This window comes from Notolepis coatsorum (assembly GCF_963971535.1).
Source record: "Notolepis coatsorum genome assembly, chromosome: 20".
Lineage (NCBI taxonomy): Eukaryota > Metazoa > Chordata > Actinopteri > Aulopiformes > Paralepididae > Notolepis > Notolepis coatsorum.
This window is the reverse complement of record NC_140184.1, coordinates 12,729,883-12,755,802: the sequence shown is the minus strand read 5'-3', so window position 1 is coordinate 12,755,802 and position 25,920 is coordinate 12,729,883. Positions and strand designations below refer to the sequence as shown.

Sequence of the window (25,920 nt, the reverse complement as noted above, 5' to 3'; positions counted from 1 at the left end):
CATACCTGGGTCTATCTTCTCCCTCTCTACTGTCGTGACGGAGCGGCTCCCATCATACCTGGGTCTATCTCCTCCCTCTCTACTGTAGTGACGGAGCGGCTCCCATCATACCTGGGTCTATCTCCTCCCTCTCTACTGTCGTGACGGAGCGGCTCCCATCATACCTGGGTCTATCTCCTCCCTCTCTACTGTCGTGACGGAGCGGCTCCCATCATACCTGGGTCTATCTTCTCCCTCTCTACTGTAGTGACGGAGCGGCTCCCATCATACCTGGGTCTATCTTCTCCCTCTCTACTGTCGTGACGGAGCGGCTCCCATCATACCTGGGTCTATCTTCTCCCTCTCTACTGTAGTGACGGAGCGGCTCCCATCATACCTGGGTCTATCTTCTCCCTCTCTACTGTCGTGACGGAGCGGCTCCCATCATACCTGGGTCTATCTTCTCCCTCTCTACTGTCGTGACGGAGCGGCTCCCATCATACCTGGGTCTATCTTCTCCCTCTCTACTGTAGTGACGGAGGAGCGGCTCCCATCATACCTGGGTCTATCTTCTCCCTCTCTACTGTCGTGACGGAGCGGCTCCCATCATACCTGGGTCTATCTTCTCCCTCTCTACTGCAGTGACGGAGCGGCTCCCATCATACCTGGGTCTATCTCCTCCCTCTCTACTGTCGTGACGGAGCGGCTCCCATCATACCTGGGTCTATCTCCTCCCTCTCTACTGTCGTGACGGAGCGGCTCCCATCATACCTGGGTCTATCTTCTCCCTCTCTGCTGTCGTGACGGAGCGGCTCCCATCATACCTGGGTCTATCTTCTCCCTCTCTACTGTCGTGACGGAGCGGCTCCCATCACACCTGGGTCTATCTTCTCCCTCTCTACTGTCGTGACGGAGCGGCTCCCATCATACCTGGGTCTATCTCCTCCCTCTCTACTGTCGTGACGGAGCGGCTCCCATCATACCTGGGTCTATCTCCTCCCTCTCTACTGTCGTGACGGAGCGGCTCCCATCATACCTGGGTCTATCTCCTCCCTCTCTACTGTAGTGACGGAGCGGCTCCCATCATACCTGGGTCTATCTCCTCCCTCTCTCTACTGTCGTGACGGAGCGGCTCCCATCATACCTGGGTCTATCTCCTCCCTCTCTACTGTAGTGACGGAGCGGCTCCCATCACACCTGGGTCTATCTCCTCCCTCTCTACTGTAGTGACGGAGCGGCTCCCATCATACCTGGGTCTATCTTCTCCCTCTCTACTGTCGTGACGGAGCGGCTCCCATCATACCTGGGTCTATCTTCTCCCTCTCTACTGTCGTGACGGAGCGGCTCCTCCCATCATACCTGGGTCTATCTCCTCCCTCTCTACTGTCGTGACGGAGCGGCTCCCATCATACCTGGGTCTATCTCCTCCCTCTCTACTGTCGTGACGGAGCGGCTCCCATCATACCTGGGTCTATCTCCTCCCTCTCTACTGTCGTGACGGAGCGGCTCCCATCATACCTGGGTCTATCTTCTCCCTCTCTACTGTAGTGACGGAGCGGCTCCCATCATACCTGGGTCTATCTCCTCCCTCTCTACTGTAGTGACGGAGCGGCTCCCATCATACCTGGGTCTATCTCCTCCCTCTCTACTGTAGTGACGGAGCGGCTCCCATCACACCTGGGTCTATCTTCTCCCTCTCTACTGTAGTGACGGAGCGGCTCCCATCATACCTGGGTCTATCTTCTCCCTCTCTACTGTCGTGACGGAGCGGCTCCCATCATACCTGGGTCTATCTCCTCCCTCTCTACTGTAGTGACGGAGCGGCTCCCATCATACCTGGGTCTATCTCCTCCCTCTCTACTGTCGTGACGGAGCGGCTCCCATCATACCTGGGTCTATCTTCTCCCTCTCTACTGTCGTGACGGAGCGGCTCCCATCATACCTGGGTCTATCTCCTCCCTCTCTACTGTCGTGACGGAGCGGCTCCCATCATACCTGGGTCTATCTTCTCCCTCTCTACTGTCGTGACGGAGCGGCTCCCATCATACCTGGGTCTATCTCCTCCCTCTCTACTGTAGTGACGGACGGAGCGGCTCCCATCATACCTGGGTCTATCTCCTCCCTCTCTACTGCCGTGACGGAGCGGCTCCCATCATACCTGGGTCTATCTGCTCCCTCTCTACTGTCGTGACGGAGCGGCTCCCATCATACCTGGGTCTATCTCCTCCCTCTCTACTGTCGTGACGGAGCGGCTCCCATCATACCTGGGTCTATCTCCTCCCTCTCTACTGTCGTGACGGAGCGGCTCCCATCATACCTGGGTCTATCTTCTCCCTCTCTACTGTCGTGACGGAGCGGCTCCCATCATACCTGGGTCTATCTTCTCCCTCTCTACTGTAGTGACGGAGCGGCTCCCATCATACCTGGGTCTATCTCCTCCCTCTCTACTGTCGTGACGGAGCGGCTCCCATCATACCTGGGTCTATCTCCTCCCTCTCTACTGTCGTGACGGAGCGGCTCCCATCATACCTGGGTCTATCTCCTCCCTCTCTACTGTCGTGACGGAGCGGCTCCCATCACACCTGGGTCTATCTCCTCCCTCTCTACTGTAGTGACGGAGCGGCTCCCATCACACCTGGGTCTATCTCCTCCCTCTCTGCTGTCGTGACGGAGCGGCTCCCATCATACCTGGGTCTATCTCCTCCCTCTCTACTGTCGTGACGGAGCGGCTCCCATCATACCTGGGTCTATCTTCTCCCTCTCTACTGTAGTGACGGAGCGGCTCCCATCATACCTGGGTCTATCTCCTCCCTCTCTACTGTCGTGACGGAGCGGCTCCCATCATACCTGGGTCTATCTCCTCCCTCTCTACTGTCGTGACGGAGCGGCTCCCATCATACCTGGGTCTATCTCCTCCCTCTCTACTGTCGTGACGGAGCGGCTCCCATCATACCTGGGTCTATCTTCTCCCTCTCTACTGTAGTGACGGAGAGGCTCCCATCATACCTGGGTCTATCTTCTCCCTCTCTACTGTAGTGACGGAGCGGCTCCCATCACACCTGGGTCTATCTCCTCCCTCTCTACTGTAGTGACGGAGCGGCTCCCATCACACCTGGGTCTATCTCCTCCCTCTCTGCTGTCGTGACGGAGCGGCTCCCATCATACCTGGGTCTATCTCCTCCCTCTCTACTGTCGTGACGGAGCGGCTCCCATCATACCTGGGTCTATCTCCTCCCTCTCTCTACTGTCGTGACGGAGCGGCTCCCATCACACCTGGGTCTATCTCCTCCCTCTCTGCTGTCGTGACGGAGCGGCTCCCATCATACCTGGGTCTATCTTCTCCCTCTCTACTGTCGTGACGGAGCGGCTCCCATCACACCTGGGTCTATCTCCTCCCTCTCTACTGTAGTGACGGAGCGGCTCCCATCATACCTGGGTCTATCTCCTCCCTCTCTACTGTCGTGACGGAGCGGCTCCCATCACACCTGGGTCTATCTCCTCCCTCTCTACTGTCGTGACGGAGCGGCTCCCATCACACCTGGGTCTATCTCCTCCCTCTCTACTGTAGTGACGGAGCGGCTCCCATCATACCTGGGTCTATCTCCTCCCTCTCTACTGTCGTGACGGAGCGGCTCCCATCATACCTGGGTCTATCTCCTCCCTCTCTACTGTCGTGACGGAGCGGCTCCTCCCATCATACCTGGGTCTCTCTTCTCCCTCTCTACTGTCGTGACGGAGCGGCTCCCATCATACCTGGGTCTATCTCCTCCCTCTCTACTGTCGTGACGGAGCGGCTCCCATCATACCTGGGTCTATCTCCTCCCTCTCTACTGTCGTGACGGAGCGGCTCCCATCACACCTGGGTCTATCTTCTCCCTCTCTACTGTCGTGACGGAGCGGCTCCCATCATACCTGGGTCTATCTCCTCCCTCTCTACTGTAGTGACGGAGCGGCTCTCCCATCATACCTGGGTCTATCTCCTCCCTCTCTACTGTCGTGACGGAGCGGCTCCCATCATACCTGGGTCTATCTTCTCCCTCTCTACTGTCGTGACGGAGCGGCTCCCATCATACCTGGGTCTATCTCCTCCCTCTCTACTGTCGTGACGGAGCGGCTCCCATCATACCTGGGTCTATCTTCTCCCTCTCTACTGTCGTGACGGAGCGGCTCCCATCATACCTGGGTCTATCTTCTCCCTCTCTACTGTCGTGACGGAGCGGCTCCCATCATACCTGGGTCTATCTCCTCCCTCTCTACTGTCGTGACGGAGCGGCTCCCATCATACCTGGGTCTATCTCCTCCCTCTCTACTGTAGTGACGGAGCGGCTCCCAAATGCCCTGCCAACATTTATAAAACTCCTGAACTCCCCTCTCGGATTTAACTCAAATTGGTCTTAAAATGTTTTTTTTATCTCTTTTATCATAACTTGGCTTTTATTTCTTTTATCATGAGTTGCTTTTAAGGGTTTGCGGATTTTCTTTTAACATTAGTTAACTGTATGAGTTGTCAGGTTAGGTGTTTTTATAAAAAAAAAAAATAGAATGTGTCCTGTCAGTGTACATGTCCATTTGTGTTTCTGTGCCTTTTTATGTTCCATGTATGGACCACAATGGAAACAAGCCTTGGCTTTATTGTGTTTTATCCATTTTTGACCAGCGTTATTGACACTGTTATTGTCTTGTCTTTTAAAATGTTTTTTTGTCATACGATTTGTGTCAAAATAAAGTATTCAATCAATCAATCAATCATACCTGGGTCATAGGATTCCGCAGAGCGGTGGAGGAGACTGATGTCGACGCGGCCGAGGTGGACGATGTTGTACAGAGCCGTGATCACCACTCTCCATATCGCCGCCATCAGTCCCACCACCACGTTGATGAGGAAGAGGAGGTATGTCAAGAGGAAGAGGCTACCTCTGTAATGTAAATTAGAACGAGAAAGAAACATTTCAGTAAAAAAAAAAAAACGATAATGCCGTCTTAGCAGTTTCAGAGAAAAAAGGTCATGTGGAATTGACCTATCTCAAACCCCACCCTCTTTTTTTTCTTGATCGTCCAATTACAACTGTCGCTTCCCGAGGTGTTTGAGATAGGTCTTATCAACGGGGGTAGCCCCCCCCCCCCCCCCCCCCCCCGAGAAAAAAGGCTACAAAAGATGTAATCATTCTTCCAGTACAGGTCTATAGTTTGTATAGATAGAATATATATCTTTATATACATGTGTGTATTATGTTTAGTCTATAGTTTAGTTTTAGTTCATAGTTATAGTTTAGAGTTTATTTATAGCTTATTTCGTTTATTGTTATAGTTTATAGTTTATTTATACAGTTAGTATAGTATAGTTTGTATAGATATAATATATGTTGTGTATTACTGTGTATGGTTAGTTTATAGTTTAGTTTATAGTTTTAGTTTATAGTTTATAGTTTATAGTTTATAGTTTATTTAGTTTATCGTTATCGTTTACATTTATAGTTATAGCTTATAGTTATAGTTTGTATAGATAGAGTATATGTTGTGTACTATGTTTAGTTTATAGTTTATTTTATAGGTTTAGTTTATAGTTTATAGATTATAGTTTATTTATAGTTTATTTTGTTTATAGTTATAGTTTATATCTATAGTTATACTGTAGTTTATAGTTATAGTTTGTATAGATAGAATATACGTTGTGTACTATGTTTACAAATCTACTGCGGTTGAGGAGCCGGGAAAAACAAGCACCTCATGTTTTTCTGAACGTATGTACATTTAGAAAAGCTGTGACAATAAAATAATTTGAATCTGAATCAACGATTTACCAAAGTGAATACCTGTTGTTCAAATCGCTCGTGCCTCCGTCCTTTTTGATGAACGCAAACTTGGCAGCCACGTGTTGAAGAGCTGTAGCTGATACCAAGGTTATCCAGAGGGGCCTGAAAGATCACACACGGTTAGAAAGATAGGCTGATAGACTGATATAATAGACCAGCAAAGCCCTGGACAGGCTCCAGTATGTCTAGAACTCAGCTGCCAGGGCTCTCACTCACACCAATCCCTGGCAGCACATCACCCCCACCCTCATCATCCAGCTCCACTGGCTCCCAGTCAAGTTCTGCATCCCTCTCCATCCCTCGCACAAGGTTGCGGACTTTCGATGACAGAGCCTTCAGTGTGGCGACCCCTACTCTCTGGAACTCTCTCCCCCCCCCCTGAAATCCGCAACACCCCAACCCTGGACACCTTCAAAAACAGCTCTCAAAACGCACCTTTTCACCAAGGCTTTCCCCACTAGTTAGTTTAGATTAGATTTAGGTTTCATTATCCCTCTACCTGCCCCTCACCCCCCACCCCTTTTCCCCTATTGCCCCTTTTCCCTAGCCCTCTTGACTGTGAAGCAACCTTGGGTTTCTTGAAAGGCGCTATAAAAAATTTATTTATTATTATTATTATTATATCTCTTTCTGATCGGCTGATCAACCACATAGTCGTGTCCAGAGCCACTGACTCACCAGGTCTTTGCAGCGATTTGAAAGAGGATGAGGTTTCGCCCGTGGAAAATAGGGATGATGATCAAAAACACCAACCACACGAAGCAGATGAAAAACACAACTGTCTGGATTATCATTCCTGCAGAGAAGACAGAGAATGATATGTTTTTTTAATATAAAATATAAAACAAAATCATGACTTCTAGTAAATGCAGTTCATACTAAATATGTGTGTTAGTTGCACAGACATGGAGAGTCTTATTGTAGATTTAAATTGCCAGGAGGTTGTCCAATAGGCTCTTAAAATAGTCCTAGACTTAGCCTTCTCTGGATCTGCACCTATAATTATTTATTATCATTCTTCATACGACATATTTAGAGACACTGAGTAAATGTGGCCTGGAATTAAACTTCCAAATGATCTTAATGAAATTTGATTTGAAAGGTAAAATCAGTGATCTTAATGTAAACAAATGGGGAGTAGATATATCTTTATTCTCCAGTTGACTGACTGAGCTCTTGATACAAGTACTGACACTAAACAACAGGTACATGTGAGTTTTGAATTGTATGTGCTTTATTTTGTGGCTGTAAAAGGTGCATTTACATTGGCATTGTTTGTTGTAAAACAGAACTGATTAACATGGCGTTAAGAAGGTTTTCCATCTACAGATCAAACTCTTCCCAAATGTATGTAAATGTACCTCAAATTTATATTAATACTCAATGTCTTCTAGAATCAACTAGATTGCAAGCTATAAAACTAGAAGGGATTATATGACCCATTCAGATGTCAACATACTGTAAGTATGAGAGTCTGAGGTTTCTTGAATACATTCCTAAGTTGAACACATTTCAGTATCTATCAAATCTAGTATATTGAATTTGTGATATTATCCATACACCATGGGCATAGATACGGAAACGATAACGATTAGGGCTGACCCCGATTAGTTGAATAGTCGACTAATCGATCGAAAGAAGCCGTAGTCGACTGCCAACCTCTTATCAAATATCAAGATGTATCCATCAGTGGACCAATTGCATGCTTTCGCAGAGGACAAGAAGCCTTCTGTCGACTCCTTCAGACATTGGGGGGGTAGTCGACTATCAGTCGACTATCAGCCAATTTCGGCCAATCAAAGTCGACTATACAAATCCTTAGTCGAGGTCAGCCCTAATAACAATATGGTTAGTAAGTAGTCAGGGAAACAACTAGAAATGAATAGACTCAGAGAGGAAGAGCAGAATTTGCTGAGAGACAGAGAACAGTATTAGAGAAGAGGAGAGACAGACAACAGGAGAGACAGAGAACAGAATTAGAGAACAGTATTAGAGAACAGTATTAGAGAACAGGAGAGACAGAGGACAGTATTAGAGAACAGGAGAGACAGAGAACAGTATTAGAGAACAGGAGAGACAGAGGACAGTATTAGAAAACAGGAGAGACAGAGAACAGGAGAGACAGAGAACAGTATTAGAGAACAGGAGAGACAGAGAACAGGAGAGACAGAGAACAGGAGAGACAGAGAACAGGAGAGACAGAGAACAGGAGAGACAGAGAACAGGAGAGACAGAGAACAGGAGAGACAGAGAACAGTATCAGAGAACAGTATCAGAGAACAGTATCAGAGAACAGGAGAGACAGAGAACAGGAGAGACAGAGAACGGTATTAGAGAACAGGAGAGACAGAACAGGAGAGACAGAGAACAGTATTAGAGAACAGGAGAGACAGAGAACAGGAGAGACAGAGAACAGTATCAGAGAACAGGAGAAACCGAGAACAGTATTAGAGAACAGTATCAGAGAACAGGAGAGACAGAACAGGAGAGACAGAGAACAGTATTAGAGAACAGTATTAGAGAACAGTAGAGACAGAGAACAGTATTAGAGAACAGGAGAGACAGAGAACAGTATTAGAGAACAGGAGAGACAGAGAACAGGAGAGACAGAGAACAGTATCAGAGAACAGGAGAGACAGAGAACAGGAGAGACAGAGAACAGGAGAGACAGAGAACAGTATCAGAGAACAGGAGAGACAGAGAACAGTATTAGAGAACAGGAGAGACAGAGAACAGGAGAGACAGAGAACAGTATCAGAGAACAGGAGAGACAGAGAACAGGAGAGACAGAGAACAGGAGAGACAGAGAACAGTATTAGAGAACAGGAGAGACAGAGAACAGTATTAGAGAACAGGAGAGACAGAGAACAGTATTAGAGAACAGGAGAGACAGAGAACAGGAGAGACAGAGAACAGGAGAGACAGAAAACCGGAGAGACAGAGAACCAGAGAGACAGAGAACCAGAGAGACAGAGAACAGGAGAGAAAGAGAACCGTATTAGAGAACAGGAGAGACAGAGAACAGGAGAGACAGAGAACCAGAGAGACAGAGAACAGGAGAGAAAGAGAACCGTATTAGAGAACAGGAGAGACAGAGAACCAGAGAGACAGAGAACCAGAGAGACAGAGAACAGGAGAGAAAGAGAACCGTATTAGAGAACAGGAGAGACAGAGAACAGGAGAGACAGAGAACCGTATTAGAGAACAGGAGAGACAGAGAACAGGAGAGACAGAGAACAGTATTAGAGAACAGGAGAGACAGAGAACAGGAGAGACAGAGAACAGTATCAGAGAACAGGAGAGACAGAGAACAGTATTATAGAACAGGAGAGACAGAGAACAGTATTAGAGAACAGGAGAGACAGAGAACAGTATTAGAGAACAGGGGAGACAGAGAACAGGAGAGACAGAGAACAGTATTAGAGAACAGGAGAGAAAGAGAACAGTATTAGAGAACAGGAGAGACAGAGAACAGTATTAGAGAACAGGAGAGACAGAGAACAGTATCAGAGAACAGGAGAGACAGAGAACAGTATTAGAGAACAGGAGAGACAGAGAACAGTATTAGAGAACAGGAGAGACAGAGAACAGTATTAGAGAACAGGGGAGACAGAGAACAGGAGAGACAGAGAACAGTATTAGAGAACAGGAGAGAAAGAGAACAGTATTAGAGAACAGGAGAGACAGAGAACAGGAGAGACAGAGAACAGGAGAGACAGAGAACAGGAGAGACAGAGAACATGAGAGACAGAAAACCGGAGAGACAGAGAACCAGAGAGACAGAACAGGAGAGACAGAGAACAGTATTAGAGAACAGGAGAGACAGAGGACAGTATTAGAGAATGTGTGCTTGTCACACACTGCAGGAAAACATCAGGCAGCACATTTCAAACCATTATTTACACTCGAGACACACGAAAACCAAACCTGGGCGGCCACATCAATTCTCATAAATGAAGGCCCAGTGGTCGATCGCAGACAGGCCTGGGTTTAAAATGAAAAATAACAAAAAATATGTATTTCTTTGCCAATCAGAATTCACGGTGGGCCTCGGCCAAAGTGTGCCGCCACAATTGGGTGGGTCCCCACTGGATAAGATATGTTGTAATGTGATTGGGTCCCAAGGTGGTCCATTTAAATGGATGAAACCTGATCCAAACCATGTCCATGCAGCCATTTTGTGTGTAATGATCTGGCATCAACGTTACCGAGGCAGATGACTGCGGCCTGGTAGCCTGTTAAACCCATCCAGCAGACGATCCCAGGTTTAGACGGACGGATCGTCTTCTGGCAGTTATAGATGTTGTAAATGTCTCCCTTATACAATCCTTTTAAGTTTGATCTGAAAAGGACGAACCAGTCACAACAGTGTTGCATGTGAAATACATGTCAATCAAGTCAAGACTTTTTATTTATTTGTCACCGCATACAAGCAAGCATACAGTGAAATGCGGGAGGGGTCAAGGGGAAATCAAGGGGTATCATGAAAGAATGCAGTGATGCAGGGATGTAAAGAACTTAGACTCATACAATTGATCATCGAAATTAAAGGAGAATGCCACCCATATGAACCCGTTCACTACCACACTACAGAAGGTTAACCTTTCACTACCACACTACAGACGGTTAACCCTCTGTAGTGTGGTAGTGAAAGGGTTAACCTTCTGTAGTGTGGTTGTGAACGGGTTAACCCTTTGTCGTGTGGCAGTGAGAGGGTTAACCTTCTGTAGTGTGGTTGTGAAAGGGTTAACCATTTGTTGTGTGGCAGTGAAAGGGTTAACCTTCTGTATTGTCACAGTGAAAGGATTAACCCTTTGGTAGTGTGGTAGTGAAAGGGTTAAGAATATGAATTAATTAATGAATTAATGAATGAATGAGTGCATTTATAGCAAATTTCTAGTACAAGGATACAAAGTGTTTTACAGTGGAAGGACAATGACATATGGCATACGTGATATATAGTGTACATGAATAACATGTGATTTATTTATTTTTTTATCCACTTTTTCTCCCATTTTCTATTTTTTCTCCCATCCCAATTTTCATATCGTCCAATTCAACCCTCCCCTGTCTTCGAACGCTGTTTCTTGCCTCCCACAAGCCGGCTGCAATGTGGGCTAAGTCATACATAGCACGAGTCCCCTCCAATACTCGAGGTAACAGCCGTCGCATCTTTTCACCTGCGCGGCTCGATCTTTCAGCGTCAGGGGTCTGGGCTTTGGAGGGGCCCCGCCCCCGTCCCTTCTTGATTCTACTGCGCAGGCGCACCAACCGACCTGTAGGAGTCGCTGTCCACAGCGCCCGATCCCCACCCTTCAGTTTCCCTCCCCGTAATACGGCCAATGTGTATTACTGTAGACGACCAGCTAAACTGAAAGCAATGTGGAGAGCGGGGCTCGAACAGGAGGCATCCTGTTTGAGCCTAGTCTCCAGCATTCGTTGCGAGCGCCTTGCCCACTGCGCCACGTAGCCGCCCCAATAACATGTGAATTCTTAAAGTAGGTGACATTCCCATTTGAATCTAAATGATTAAATGTGTGTTTATTTATTGAATCTATAAACATGATGATGAATGTGAATCACACAATGGTTAAATCATATGATGTGTCCAATCCTTATTTCATAAAGAATAGCAAATTAATTTAAAAAAAAATGTATTGATTCCGTTGCACCCCTACAATGGTGGCATGGAGCCTAACAAGGAGATAAGAGTTCTGTGTGTGGAATGACATCACTGACCTATGAAGAACCATGGACCTCATGAGCATCACAAGGCTGACCATAAGACACAGGGTCAGCGCACAGAGGTAGCACACTGTTAAAGACAATAACACAGAGGTAGCACACTGTTAAAGACAGTAACACAGAGGTAGCACACTGTTAAAGACAGTAACACAGAGGTAGCACACTGTTAAAGACAGCAACACAGAGGTAGCACACTGTTAAAGACAGCAACACAGAGGTAGCACACTGTTAAAGACAGTAACACAGAGGTAGCACACTGTTAAAGACAGCAACACAGAGGTAGCACACTGTTAAAGACAGTAACACAGAGGTAGCACACTGTTAAAGACAGTAACACAGAGGTAGCACACTGTTAAAGACAATAACACAGAGGTAGCACACTGTTAAAGACAGTAACACAGAGGTAGCACACTGTTAAAGACAGTAACACAGAGGTAGCACACTATTAAAGACAGCAACACAGAGGTAGCACACTGTTAAAGACAGTAACACAGAGGTAGCACACTGTTAAAGACAGTAACACAGAGGTAGCACACTGTTAAAGACAGTAACACAGAGGTAGCACACTGTTAAAGACAGTAACACAGAGGTAGCACACAGTTAAAGACAGTAACACAGAGGTAGCACACTGTTAAAGACAGTAACCAAGCATGATGGAAAACGTATGGTTATTCTATAACCCTAGTTACATGATACTGGCTGAGCGTCTCGCTCTACTACTGAGATAACCTCTTATCTCCTCGCACCTAGCGTGCATGCGAAACAAAAACAAATGCACCCACTTGCACGTGACCGCGCCACCCCCATGCGTCCCTATATGACGCCGGAAGTGGTCATGCCTCACCCTTCCCAGTTCGATTTCCATAAGCGGAAAACCTCCAAGGGACCTCAGGGCGCTAAGAGCGAGACGCTCAGCCAGTATCATGTAACTAGGGTTATAGAATAACCATATGTTACATTTCAACTGGCCTCGCGTCTCGCTCTGCTACTGAGATAAAGGGCAGAGCAGACGCGCGGCCCGACAAATGCACCCCCTGAGGGCCCGTAAGCCCCAGTCAGGGAGGAGGGGAGTCCTGTCCACCCGCCCGTCCTAACGAACGGGGGGAGGCAGTCAACTCCACCAAAGTGCGAAAAGGGGGAAACAGGCACCCCTGAATGCACAGGCGGGACCACGTGTGACACAGCACCCCGTGGTCCACACCCACACACCCCTGCTAGCCCACCTGATGGCGGAATGCAGGAGAGGTCCTGGACCTCAGGACCGCCTGGGAGACAGAACCCCCAGTCATGTCCATGAGGTAAAACCTAACGAAAGGACCCGGGGAGGACCAGGAGGCCGCAGCACAGATGTCCTCCACCGAGGCCCCCCCTAACAGGGCAGCAGAGGCCGCCACACCACGAGTGGAGTGCGCCTTGACGCCCCCGGGGGGGACCTGTCCAGCCAACGTGTAGCAAAGGGCAATGCCCTCGCACAACCATTGTGACAGGTGCTGCTTGGATAGCGCCTTGCCCGTGCGAGGGCCACCGTAACAACAGTTGATTGGAAGCCCTGAGATCCTGCATCCGACTAAGGTAAACCTTCAGTGCACGGACAGGACACGACAGGCGAAGGCTCGCCTCCAACCCACTAGCGTGAGGAGGCGGATGAAACGCCTGAACCACAATATCCCTAGAGGAAAAAGAGCTCCGGATATTCTTTGGCACGAAAACTGGATTAGGCCTCAGAGTCGCACCGCTATCGGCCCGAATAAACAGGCACTCAGGCCGCACCGAGAGAGCACACAGCTCACCCACGAGCCTAGCGGAGGTGATTGCCAAAAGGAACGCGGTCTTAAAGGACAGCCGATCCAATGGCGCCTGCTCAAGAGGCTCAAACGGGGCCTCCGACAACCGGCCCAGGACCAGTTGGAGGTCCCAACTCGGAGACAGAGAACGTTCCACAGGCTTGAGACGGCGAGGCCAAGCAGGAAACGTTTCACGAGAGGGTGGCTGAACAATGTTCTGCCCCCCACTCTCGACCATACGCCACTTCCCAGCGTAAGCCGCGGTAGTGGATGGAGCGCGCGCGTTCCGGATGGCGTTAACCACAGAAGAGTCAAGACGCATCCCCTCCCACCAGATTCACTCTTTCAGCAGCCAAGCCTAGAGGCTGCCCCAGAACAGGAGGCAGAACAGAGTTCCGCGTGCCTGAGAGAGGGCCCGCGGTGACCACGGAACAGGCCACGGCGGGGCCACCAAGAGCTGAGCCCCGGCCCGGCGTGACCACGATCAAAGTCCCGCGCTGCTGACGTACCCGTCCCAACAGCTGAGCTATCAGGTGTATGGGGGGAATGCATACGGATACATCGAGAAGGCATCCACCCCCAGAGAGGGGTTGTCCTTCCGACTGACCGAGAACCACAAAGGGCACTGACACCCCCCCCCCCCCGATTTCTCGGGCACCAGAGAATATCGGGAAGAAACGCCGCTCATCGCGTCCTCCCATGGGACCACGACGACGGCCTGCTTCGCCGCCAGAGAACGAATCTCCTCGGCCAGGGCTGTCACTGCCGCGGACTCTGATAATAGAGTCTGTACCAAACCCAAAAACGGAGGGCGGGGGTGTGTAAACTGTAACACAAGCGCCGGCCTCAGCGTTCTCTCCATCCACACCGACATATGGCTACCACTGCAGCCATACGTGGTAAAATTCCAAAGCGCCCCCACCGCCAACTGCCGCTGGTCCGCTAGGAATTGTAGATAGGTGGCCCGGTCCCTCCCGCTGTGCGTTGTCAACCCTGGTCTCGCCAACCACGCGAGCAGGGTGTCTCGTGGAGCCGGGATATCGCACCCTGACTCTACCAACGAGGCAATCGAACCCAAGGGGGGGACCCCGACAGAAGGGGCAGTCTGATACGGGGGGAGCGGCCATCACCCCTGGTGACATAGGCTCCCCCGCTGAGCATCTTCCCGGCTTAGCTTGCTGAGGACAGCCTGCTCTGCAGCTGGACATGCATGGTGTGTGGTCCTCACACTGCCCGATAGGGTGGGTCACTCTCTACACACCGTAGCCCTGTAGTGATATTACTACCACGTGTAGTGCCTGCTGACCACCACGGGATCGGAAGTCCAGACGGGGGAGGCACTAACGTAATACCCGGCCTGGCGAGGGCGGGGCTGGGGGGAACCCACGCTGCTTTGATTGATTGATTGATTGATTGATTGATTGAAAACGTTATTAATAGATTGCAGAATGGGTACAGTACAGTACAGCTCAATACATACAATTGTTAAGGGGATGCAGACCAGAGAAAGACTTTCGTCTTGTTTACATCAGGGTCCCCCATTTTCAATTAATCATAATATATATGACACACACGACATACAGATAGACAGTACTGCTACATCTATACATTTATGACATACCAGATTTGCAAATACAGTACTGTTTGTGATACAAAAAGAGTCCAGAAAAGAGAGTATATACATTTGACGTAGAAACTGTACATTGGTGGAGGTTGGGTAGGTGGGGTTGGGTGGGTGGGGGGGGGGGGGTACTGTACATTGGAGGAGGTTGGGTAGGTGGGGTGGGGTTGGGTGGGTGGGGGGGGACTGTAAATTGGAGGTGGTTGGGTGGGTTGGGTGGGGGGGGGGGTTGGGTAGGAGGGGTGGGGGGGACACTGTACAACTGTACAAGCAAAACTGTACATTGGAATATTGACAAAACCATACTTGGTGATTTACTGTACATTGGAGGGGGTTGGGTTAGGACATTTACGGGGGCCAGTTTCTAATTGCAGTCTCTCATAGGTGTTCTTTGAGAGTGGTTGAAAGTGGGTAGTGATTCACATTCCTTTACAGCTTTGGGTAGGGCGTTCCACATTGATGTGGCATAATTGCAAAACGTGTTTAGTCCCTTGTTTGAGCCGAATCTGGGTTTAACATGATTTGTGGAGCTCCCTCTGGTGTTGTGATCGTGGTATTCACTGACCTTTGGGAAGTATTTTGACATGTACAAAATGGTGCTTGGCCACCACTCTTGAAGAACAGGAACATGACATGAGGCTCTTTCAGAAAATTGTGTTGTCTATTTTATCTACTTAACTCTTTCTTTGTGATTTATTGTATTCTTCTTGGGACCATGTTGGAAACAAGTCGACAGACTTTCACATGTTATCCTTGTACCCCTTGTTTTTATACTATTGTATAAATTGTATGTACTAAATAAAAATCAAATCAAATCAAATCAAATCAAATCATACCTTGGTCGTGTAGTGTATCTTGTAGACCAGGCCCATTGCAAGTTGCTGTACTCTGTCGTCTACTCTAAGCCATCCTAGGTTGTCAAAGTGGGCAGGGGTTAGATGGGTTCTGGAGTAAGGTCAAGCAGTAGTCTGACCAGTTTGTTTTGAGATGTTTGTAATTTTGTTTTTAGCGCCTTTGAGGTGCTTTGGTACCATGAGGTGCAAGCATAGTCGTAGTACCTAGAGCATATCTAGACAGCGCCTCTATAACAGACGGTCCTGCACAGTAGCGCAGTGACCGGAACAGGAAGTTGAGACGCTACTTGTAAATACACCTACAATCGTCCGATACTTGTTTGTATATTGTTTTCTTGGATTATAGTGGACTTTTATTATTAGTTCCAACGGAAGATGCCAAAAGGGATTATTTTTTTGGAGCTACAGCTGTAGTCTGAAGTTATTTTTATACATTGGAAGCAAGCTATTAATTATTCATCCAAATAACTGACAATGGTGCTTATAAATGCAGAGTGCCCTATTGAGGATTGTGACTATGTAGCTGAGCATGTAACGGCGGCGGTGGTGGCGGCCATGTTAAGTGTACACGCCACTATACATGTCGCAGGCGCAGCCCCCTGGGCGCCGGGCGCAAATGCTAAAATGGAGAAGCTAAAGCGTCCCTCCATAGCACTGGCCGGAACGGGCGAGGCCTGGTCATACTTCGTAACCCGCTGGGGTGAGTATAAAACAGGCACCAAGCTGGTCGGGCCCGACATAGTTTCACAGCTACTGGAGTGCTGCGAGGAGGATCTGAGGAAGGACCTCACACGCGCGGCAGGCAGGAGCCTAGCAGGCAACGACGAGGAGGACGTCCTCGCTGCCATGAAGGCACTCGCCGTTCGCGCAGAGAACACCATGGTAGCTCGGGCAGCCCTGTCTAACATGCGGCAGGGTTATGAAGAGCCCATCCGGTCGTTCCACGCCCGCATCAAGGGGCAGGCGGACACGTGCAAGTACCAGATGAAATGCACTAGGACAGGGTGCGCCCAAGTCAATGACTTCACGGAAGAGATCCTACGTGACGTGATTTGCCCGTGGCATTGCAGATTCGGAAATACAGCTCGACCTGCTCGGTGAGAAGAACCAGAACATGCCACTAAAGGACATGATCGAGTATATCGAGGCTAAGGAGTCTGGAAAGCGCTCGGCATCGCGCCTGCTTGACCCTCAGAGCGCGGACACGGTCAGCAGTTCGTACAGGCGGGTGAGACAACAGGACACCCGCGCCAGAGGAGGAGCCAGGCTAGAGAAACCAAAGGCCAAGCCCGAAGGGGTGTGCATCCACTGTGGCGAGGTGGGCCACGGCAAAACACCCCAGTGGCACGCCAGACGTGCCGAGTGCCCCGCATACGGTAAAAAGTGTCGGAAGTGTGGCCGCCAGAATCACCTCGAGAGGGCCTGCCTGGGTGGCCGATCGACTAGGCCCCCACCCGGAGAGACTGACTGGACGTGTGACGAGCAGACAGCAGCATTCGTTGAGCTATGCACAATCAGCACAGATGGCGAGTTACGCACGCTTCCCCTCGCTCACCACCTGTACGATGACATGTGCGACAAGTGGATGAAGCGTGCGTCCAGCCCGCAGCCATACGTCAACCTCACTCTCACCACCGAGCACAAGGATTACAAGGCTCTGGGTTTTGACCTCCTAAAATGCACCCGTGCAGTATCCCTGCCTGCTATGGCCGATACGGGATGCCAAAGCTGCCTGATCGGCATTAAAGTCGCTCAACAAATGTGCCTAAGCACAGAGGACCTCATCCCCGTATCCATGACCATGAAGGCTGCGAACAATAAGGGAATTCGGATCCTCGGAGCTGCGGTAGTCAGAAAAGTGGTGACGCTCGAAGGTTGGAGACACGCCAAATCGCGTATGTGACGGACACCTCAGACCGCATATTTCTCTCCCGCGCAGCCTGCGTGGACCTGGGAATGATCTCTGCCCAGTTCCCAACACTCGGGGAGGTGAATCTGGCGACATCAGAAGTATGTGACTGCCCGCGGCGTGCAGAGCCGCCGACCAGGCCGACCACACTCCCCATGTTGGCGATCGAGGCTAACAGGAAGGCGTTACGGAGACACTTGTTAGAACTGTACGCTCAGAGCACATTTAACACATGCCCCCACCAGACACTACCGAAAATGACCGGCCCACCACTCCGCCTCATGCTTAATGAGGATGCGACACCGGTTGCCTGTCACACCCCCATCCCTGTGGCCCTACACTGGCAAGAGGAGGTAAAGGCAGGCCTCGACCAGGACGTCCGCCTCGGCGTGTTGGAGGAAGTACCAATCGGTACACCGGTGACGTGGTGTCATCGCATGGTGATCTGCACGAAGAAGACAGGCAAACCGCGACGCACTGTCGACTTCCAGGCCCTGAACAAGTATGCACTCCGCGAGACCCACCACACCCAATCTCCATTCCACCAAGTGAGATGTGTGCCTAACGGGAAACTCAAGACTGTGTTCGATGCCTGGAACGGTTACCACAGCGTCCCATTACACAAGGACAATCGCCACAAGACGACGTTCATAACCCCATGGGGTACATGGCATCGGGGGACGGTTACTCGCGACGGTACGACGAGGTTGTTGCGGACATAGGCAACAAAACTAAGTGCATAGACGACACGCTACTATGGTCAGATACAATTGAGGAGAGCTACTTCCAGGCGGTCCAATGGCTGGACATATGCGGCCGGAATGGAATAGTCCTCAACCCGGAGAAGTTCATTTTTAGCGCACCCACGGTGGACTTCGCAGGCTTTACAATCACCATGACTGACGTGCGACCGTGCAGTAGCTACCTGGAGGCGATACACGACTTCCCACAACCACGTAATGTCACGGACATCAGGTCGTGGTTCGGGCTGGTCAACCAGGTGGCCTACGCCTTCAGTATGGCCAAGCGTATGCAGCCATTCCGGAAGCTCCTGAAGAGTGGAGAACGCTTCGAGTGGTCCACGGAGTTGGAAGACATATTCCGTGAGTCAAAGGATGTGATCATCGAAGAAATTGAGCGTGGTGTCCGCATTTTTGACAAAACCAGGCCAACATGCATCGCCACGGACTGGTCAAAGGAGGGCATTGGATTCTGGTTATTCCAGAAACATTGCCGATGTATGCCAGTCAGACCCTTCTGCTGCACTGATGGGTGGAAGATAACCCTGGTTGGCAGCAGATTCACGCATGCGGCGGAGTCCAGATACGCGCCCATAGAGGGCGAGGCTCTTGCGGTCGCGGACGCATTGGACAAGGCACGCTACTTTGTGTTGGGATGCGAAGACTTGATTGTAGCGGTAGACCATAAGCCGCTGCTGAGACTCCTTGCAGACAGGGCGCTCGATGACATACCGAACCCCCGCCTACGGAACCTCAAGGAGAAGACCTTGCGTTATCGTTTCCGCATCGTGCATGTCCCAGGCATGAGGAACAAGGCGGCGGACGCCATGTCACGTAGGCCGGTTGGCACCACACGGCCATCACTTATGGACCTTCCGGATGACAACGCCCACCTCCCACCCAGTACGCACACTGATGTACTGTCCTTCCTACGCCAGACCGAGCCAGGGAATGACAACGACACTGAGGAGGATGACCTGGCATGGTGTGCTGCGGGCCTTGAATCATTGCGGTCAGTGACATGGGATCGTGTCAGGGAGGCCACCAGCAGCGATGGTGAGATGCGCACCCTGGAGGAAATGGCGACGGACGGCATCCCCGACTCAAAATTCGAGATGCCGACGACGATCCGTGACTTCCACCAGTACCGTGAGAACATCACATCAACTGATGGGGTGGTCCTGTACAAGGACAGGGTAATTATACCACTCTCACTCCGTAGAGAAGTGCTGAGCGCCCTACACGCTGCCCACCAGGGCGTATCGATGATGACCGCCCGCACAGAATCCTCTGTGTTCTGGCCAGGCATGTCGGCTGACATCAGCGCCACTCGGAGGAACTGCGAGCACTGCCACCGGATGGCACCTTCACAGCCTGGAGCGCCGCCAACCCCGCCAATCCCAGTTGTTTACCCCTTTCAGGCGGTGTGTTCAGACTTCTTCATGCACAGGGGCGTGCACTACCTCGTGACGGTGGACCGGTACTCAAACTGGCCGATCATCTCGAAGGCGACGGGGGGCGCCGCCGGCCTCATAAATCACCTACGTCGGGCCTTCGTGACGTACGGGACGCCAGAAGAGCTCACATCGGACGGGGGCCCAGAGTTCACCTCCACAGAGACCAGGTCATTTCTATACAGATGGGGCGTACACCACCGCCTCTCATCTGTGGCCTTCCCCCACAGCAACTGCCGCGCTGAGATTGGGGTAAAGACAATGAAACGCCTTATCACTGACAACACCGGCCCAAAGGGGGAGCTTGACACAGATGCTGTGCAGAGAGCGATCCTGCGATATCGTAACACACCTGACCCTGACACAAAGATATCTCCAGCAATGTGTGTCTTCGGCCGCCCGATACGTGACTTCATCCCGGTTGTACCTGGGAAGTACAGACCACACGAGACCTGGCGTGAGACACTGACGGCAAGGGAGGATGCTCTCCGCAAACGCCACATCCGCACAGCGGATGCCTGGGCGGAGCACACAAAACGCCTCCCGCCACTCATGGTAGGGGACATGGTCCGTGTACAGAACCAGACAGGGCCCTACCCCAACAAATGGGACAGGACAGGCAGTGTTGTGGAGGTACGCCAGCATGACCAATACGTGGTCAAGGTCGACGGCTCGGGCAGAGTCACACTTCGGAACAGGAGGTTCCTGCGCAGGTTCAGCCCTGTTCGCAACAACCTTCCACCTCCTCGATCAATTTACGACGACCTGGCGACCCGTGTCACCGTACCACCGGCAACCACGTCTGCCTGACCCCAACTGCGATCTTGTGTCCCCCACATCGCCACCGGTACTCACCTTGGAGAGCCAACCCCGCCTTTGGACGCCGCCTGCTTCGCACACAATCCTTCAGGCGTCACCACCGGCCCCTTTGGACCCGGGAGCCGATCCCCCACCGGGGCCCACTGTGTCGTCCCCTGCACCTAGGGCGGACTTACGCCGATCCACCAGGGCGACCAGAGTGCCTGCCTGGCACAGGGACTATTCCATGGGCTAGTCACATAATGGACACATGATTTATAGTCACATGACCTGGGTGTGGGTTATACAGGTATTTGTCCACATTTTTGTGTGTTCGTTTATTATTATTATTTCTCAGCCTTTACACAGTATGTTAAAGACTCTGGGGGAGATAGAGAATATCTAGACAGCGCCTCTATAACAGACGGTCCTGCACAGTAGCGCAGTGACCGGAACAGGAAGTTGAGACGCTACTTGTAAATACACCTACAATCGTCCGAGACTTGTTTGTATATTGTTTTCTTCTTTTATTAAACTGGATGGAACAAATGGAATATCGTTCTTATTTAGTACCCTTGAATAAGTGCTCCTGCCAGAGTCTTCAGGGTATTCTTGTTTACCAGAGAGGAGATCCGGTACAAGAATCGAGTTCGTTGGTTGACTTTTTTTTATTACATTGGATGCCATTGTGTCACAGGAAAGATTAGCCTCTAGGATGGAACCCAGGTAGGTAATTTCATCTTTCCTTGTGACAATATTGTCACCTACTGTAACTGAGAAGCCGTCGGTCTTGCTGAGTTTGTTATTTGAACCGAAGAGAATGGACTCTGTTTTGCCCATGTGTAATGATAGTTTGTTATCAGCGAGCCATATGCAGATTTTGACTAGTTCCAAGCTGAGGGTTTTTTCAACCTGTAACTTGCTCTTGTCAGAGACCAGCAGGGCTGAGTCGTCCACAAACAGGAACAAGTTGCAGTCACAAGCTGACGACATGTCATTTGCATAAATTAGGAACAGTAGCGGTCCTAGTATGCTTCCTTGTGGAACACCACAGCTCACTGGGAGGGGGGGGGGATAGGGTACCGTTTACCTCCACCATCTGTTCTCTCCCCTCCAGGTAGGATTGCATCCAGCTCACTGATAGACTATTAAAACCAATTGCTTTTAGCTTGTCAATCAGAATGGTGTGATTGACAGTGTCGAAGGCCTTTTGTAGGTCCAGCATGACCATGCCGCAGTATTTGCCCGCGTCCACCTCTTGTTTGATGTGGTCTTTTAAATAGAGAAGGCATGTGTCAGTGGAGTGGGATGTTCTGAAGCCAGATTGGAATTCGTAGATTAGATTTCTTTCCTGCAAGGTACTTTTCGACCCGTTCGTATATTATTTTTTCCATGACTTTCGAGATGGAGGTAAGGATAGAAACAGGGCGGTAGTTGCCTGGGTCTAATTTACTGCCCTTTTTGTGCAGGGGTGTTACTCTCACAATTTTGAAGTCCTTGGGGACGTGTCCCTGTTTTATGGAGAGGTTTATTATGTGTGTGATGACTGGGGTGATGGCGGCTGCTGAGTCTCTGAGGAATTTGGAGGGGATGTTGTCATGGCCAGTGGCTTTGTTCGGTTGGAGGGCGCTCAGTTTTTTGAGTACCTCATCTGTTGTTACCATTTCCAGTTTGAAGTCGTCGTTGTGGATCCCTAGGTTCTTGTAGTATGCTACTATGTGTTCTACCCCATAATGCCCTGAGTGGGAGGGTAGTTTGTTTACCAGTGTTGTGGCTATGTTTGTGAAGAAAGTGTTTAAGTAGTTGGCTACATCCAGCTTGTCTGTGATGAGCGTGTTGTCCATCTTTATGTTTATGTTTGAGAATCTGGTTTTAAGTTTTTTACTGCAGCCTAGTTGATTATTGAGTAATTTCCAAAGTTCACATGGTTTGTTTTTGTTTTCCTCAGTTTTGTCATTGATTAATTTTTTTTAGCAGTTTTGATTATGGAGTTTACATCATTTCTTAGTCTGTTTCTTTCTAGTTTGAGTTCAGCGACCTCCTGGGCCTAGAGTTCCCCCTCTGACAAATTTTTTTAGATACAGGGAACCCTGCTCCATCGACAGATACAACACCAGGCTCACCAAACACAGACGCAGGACGTGTGGTGTGGGAGCCGCTTGACAGCACAGCATTCTCATAGACAGACCCAGGCCTAGCTAGCAACTGGGTGTCAGCCCCTGTCTCCATGAGAAGCGAAATATGGGGCCGCTTGCTCTTCACTGGAAGAACGTGGCCCGCAGCCAAAGGGAACAAATCAGAGCCCTGTGTCCCATAGTGTAGCGGGAGGGAGTAACCAGAGAGCGTGCTAGACACATCTAGATGGCAACGTTTTTTTAGGGCGTGCCCATCTAATATAGCCAATCCCTCTGGCCGCTGAGGCTGTCGGCCTTGTGATCACCTGTATTTTTTGTGTCCAGGGTATCTCAGGCGGGGAAACATGGCCGCTGGCCGGGAGCCTCGCCGCAGCTGCTGGCGAGGCCGTGCTCTCACCTCTGGCTGCGCTTTGTGGGGCAGTGTGGGGCCCAGGTCTAATACCGCCCACGCCTCCGTGGACAGACCAAGGTCCACCCGCGGAGAGGGGAGCCCTGAGGAGGAGACCTCTCCCCTCCTCGAGGGGAGATTGCTCCAACAAAAGATGCCTGTGAACAACCGTTGACAGCATCCTAGGCCTCCCTGCGGTTATAGCTTGCGGCTAGGTCAAAAGCTGAATAACGTCAAAACCTTGCGCGATGGTTTTGACGTCGGCTGGCCCTAAGGCCCCACCACCGACACCATTTTTGACAGAAAAGCAGCCAATTGAGCAATGTTGCCAGTCGCTGCTAAATTCTGTACCGCGGCGGTATAGGCTTCATCAGCCCACCAGCCACCTGCCGGGCCGACTCGCCTCATGGCGTCGGCCGGGCGGGACACCGTTCCACCATGTCAGGGCAAAGGACTGATGCCACCTGCTTCACTAAGCACGGAACACCAGTGGTGGTTGCAGACCAAAGTCTACTACTAGCGAAGCACTGCTCCACTAGTAGTCATGTAACAACCTCCACTGCGGTGTGCACCCGTGAAGGGATAAATGAATGAATGAGCGAAAACTCTATTAACATATTGCAGAATGGGCTAGCCCAATACACACAATTGTTAAGGGGATGCAGACCAGAGAAAACGTTAGTCCTGTCCACATCAGGGACCCCCATTTTCAATTCATAGATTCACAAAAAGCACACCTGCCCTGAGCCTCAGCCCATCCACCCATGTAAAGGGTAAATAAGCCCCCGTTAAACTCCCAACATTAGACACCGATTGACCGTCAGCATGAATGGTTAAGAGGAGGGAAGACAGCAAAGACAGCCCTCTGCGGGGTACATGGGAACGGCGCCCCAGCATTGTAGCATTAGCATTAGCTGCGCGCTAGGATACTTGGAAAAACATCCCAAATATCCCGCCCCCTGCGCCAATACATCACTCGTCGTCTCACGAGACAACGAGCAGTATTACCCATGCTAGTATCAATGCCTGATAGCGCAGGCCCTACCTGTGCACGACTTAGCTCGACTGCTAACCGTCGCGCGACGTCCCTCGGTCCGCTGTCACGAGACGAGGAAAACCCAGGACAGGACCACTGCGCTGTTAGGATGTGCCGAGAAGGTTCCGGGGGCTGGTGAACCTCTGGCGAATACCCAACATTGTGTAATTTCTCCCTACGTTTCATAACAACCAGTTCACGAAGTGCACTGCTACTCCCGCGTTGGGAAACGAAATGAGGAAGGGTGAGGCGTGACCACTTCCGGCGTCATATAGGGACGCATGGGGGTGGCGCGGTCACGTGCAAGTGGGTGCATTTGTTTATGTTTTGCGTGCACGCTAGATGCGAGGAGATAAGAGGTTATCTCAGTAGCAGAGCGAGACGCGAGGCCAGTTGAAATGTAACCAGGACATTCCCATGTTTAAAAAAAAATTATTTATGACTTTTTTGTAACTAGAAATACATGAACCAATATGACATTTCAATTTAGAAAATATCCTACATTTACATAATACATTTTTTATTAAGAAAATTTAAGAAAGTCAAACAGCTGACGTTGAGCTCAAAAATAGCATTTAACCCTTTTTACCATTAGGAAGACATTTGACTCTTACTTCACACGCTGTGATCAAATGAAGACAATAAATGTAGTTGTCAACAACAACAACAACAACAACAACAACAACAACAACAACAACCACCTACCTTCCAGACACCAGGCGTAGTGAATCAGAATCTGGACCACCTCCATCCTGTCGTCTGATAGGACAATTTGAGCGCCGAGCAACAGGAAGGCGAGGCTTTCATCGATACCAGCGCGAACGATGTGGAGAGTGGGAATCACCAGGACGATCAGCAACAACGCCATCTGAAAGAATGAACACAGACGGTACCGTTTTAACCCTTTCAGGTGTATCTTAGAACGCTACAGATTTCATTGGCTGCGTTATCATTAGAATGTTCAGCTCTCAGAATTCAAATTATTGTCATATCGCACACCTGGAATACAGTCATATACTCAAAACTGTGAACATCTGAAGATGACACTGACTGTTCATATTTTTGCACAATTGTACAGCCCTGTCCTATAGGGAGGTGTAGTGGTTACGTCATTGCGCTTTCCCGCGCGGTCCACCCCTCTTGAAATCGTCATGTATTTCCAATGGGCCCATTTCTAAATCGTCTCGTTTAAAACAAATAAAGCATGAACATTGGCATGGTGTACCTTTCTGTGTGTATTCATCCACAATCTATAACTCAACATTAAAAAATTTGCAATTAATCGTAAAGGTAGCAAAATAACAACGTTTATGTTTTCGTTCACTGAGGAACTACACTTCTCTCTGGCGCTGCGACAGCACTGAACGACAGTAAGTGGTAACTGGTAAGTGTAGTTCTTTTTTAACAACAAATTAAAACCTTATAACTACCTTTATTTCAACCAAAAATGCTTAAACAATAATGTTAGTGATAGAAGGGAACTCATTTTGTGCAAAAATGGAAAGCTTGCCAATGTTCATGAGGCAGAATTGTTACAATAGCCGATAATACATTTTCCCAATGATAAATCCCTATACGGGTGGACCGTGCGGGAAACTAAAGTGACGTCAGACTACACTTCCCTATAATATATTCCACTTCATTTTATTCTACTTAAATTGTTT

General features: G+C 49.8%; 1 protein-coding gene across 1 annotated transcript in view; it reads right to left on the bottom strand.

Moving 5' to 3' along the window:
* The window catches only part of LOC311247304 (receptor for retinol uptake stra6-like), a gene marked incomplete at both ends in the record, with an annotated part of 59,701 nt that overhangs the window by 13,332 nt on the left and 20,449 nt on the right, over positions 1 to 25,920 (bottom strand). The window contains 6 exons of the mRNA XM_084337663.1: positions 4,732 to 4,895; positions 5,793 to 5,894; positions 6,471 to 6,588; positions 10,001 to 10,134; positions 11,532 to 11,607; positions 24,962 to 25,124. Of these exons, the coding sequence (XP_084193789.1) occupies positions 4,732 to 4,895; positions 5,793 to 5,894; positions 6,471 to 6,588; positions 10,001 to 10,134; positions 11,532 to 11,607; positions 24,962 to 25,124 (757 nt within the window). The remainder of the gene's footprint in view (positions 1 to 4,731; positions 4,896 to 5,792; positions 5,895 to 6,470; positions 6,589 to 10,000; positions 10,135 to 11,531; positions 11,608 to 24,961; positions 25,125 to 25,920) is intronic.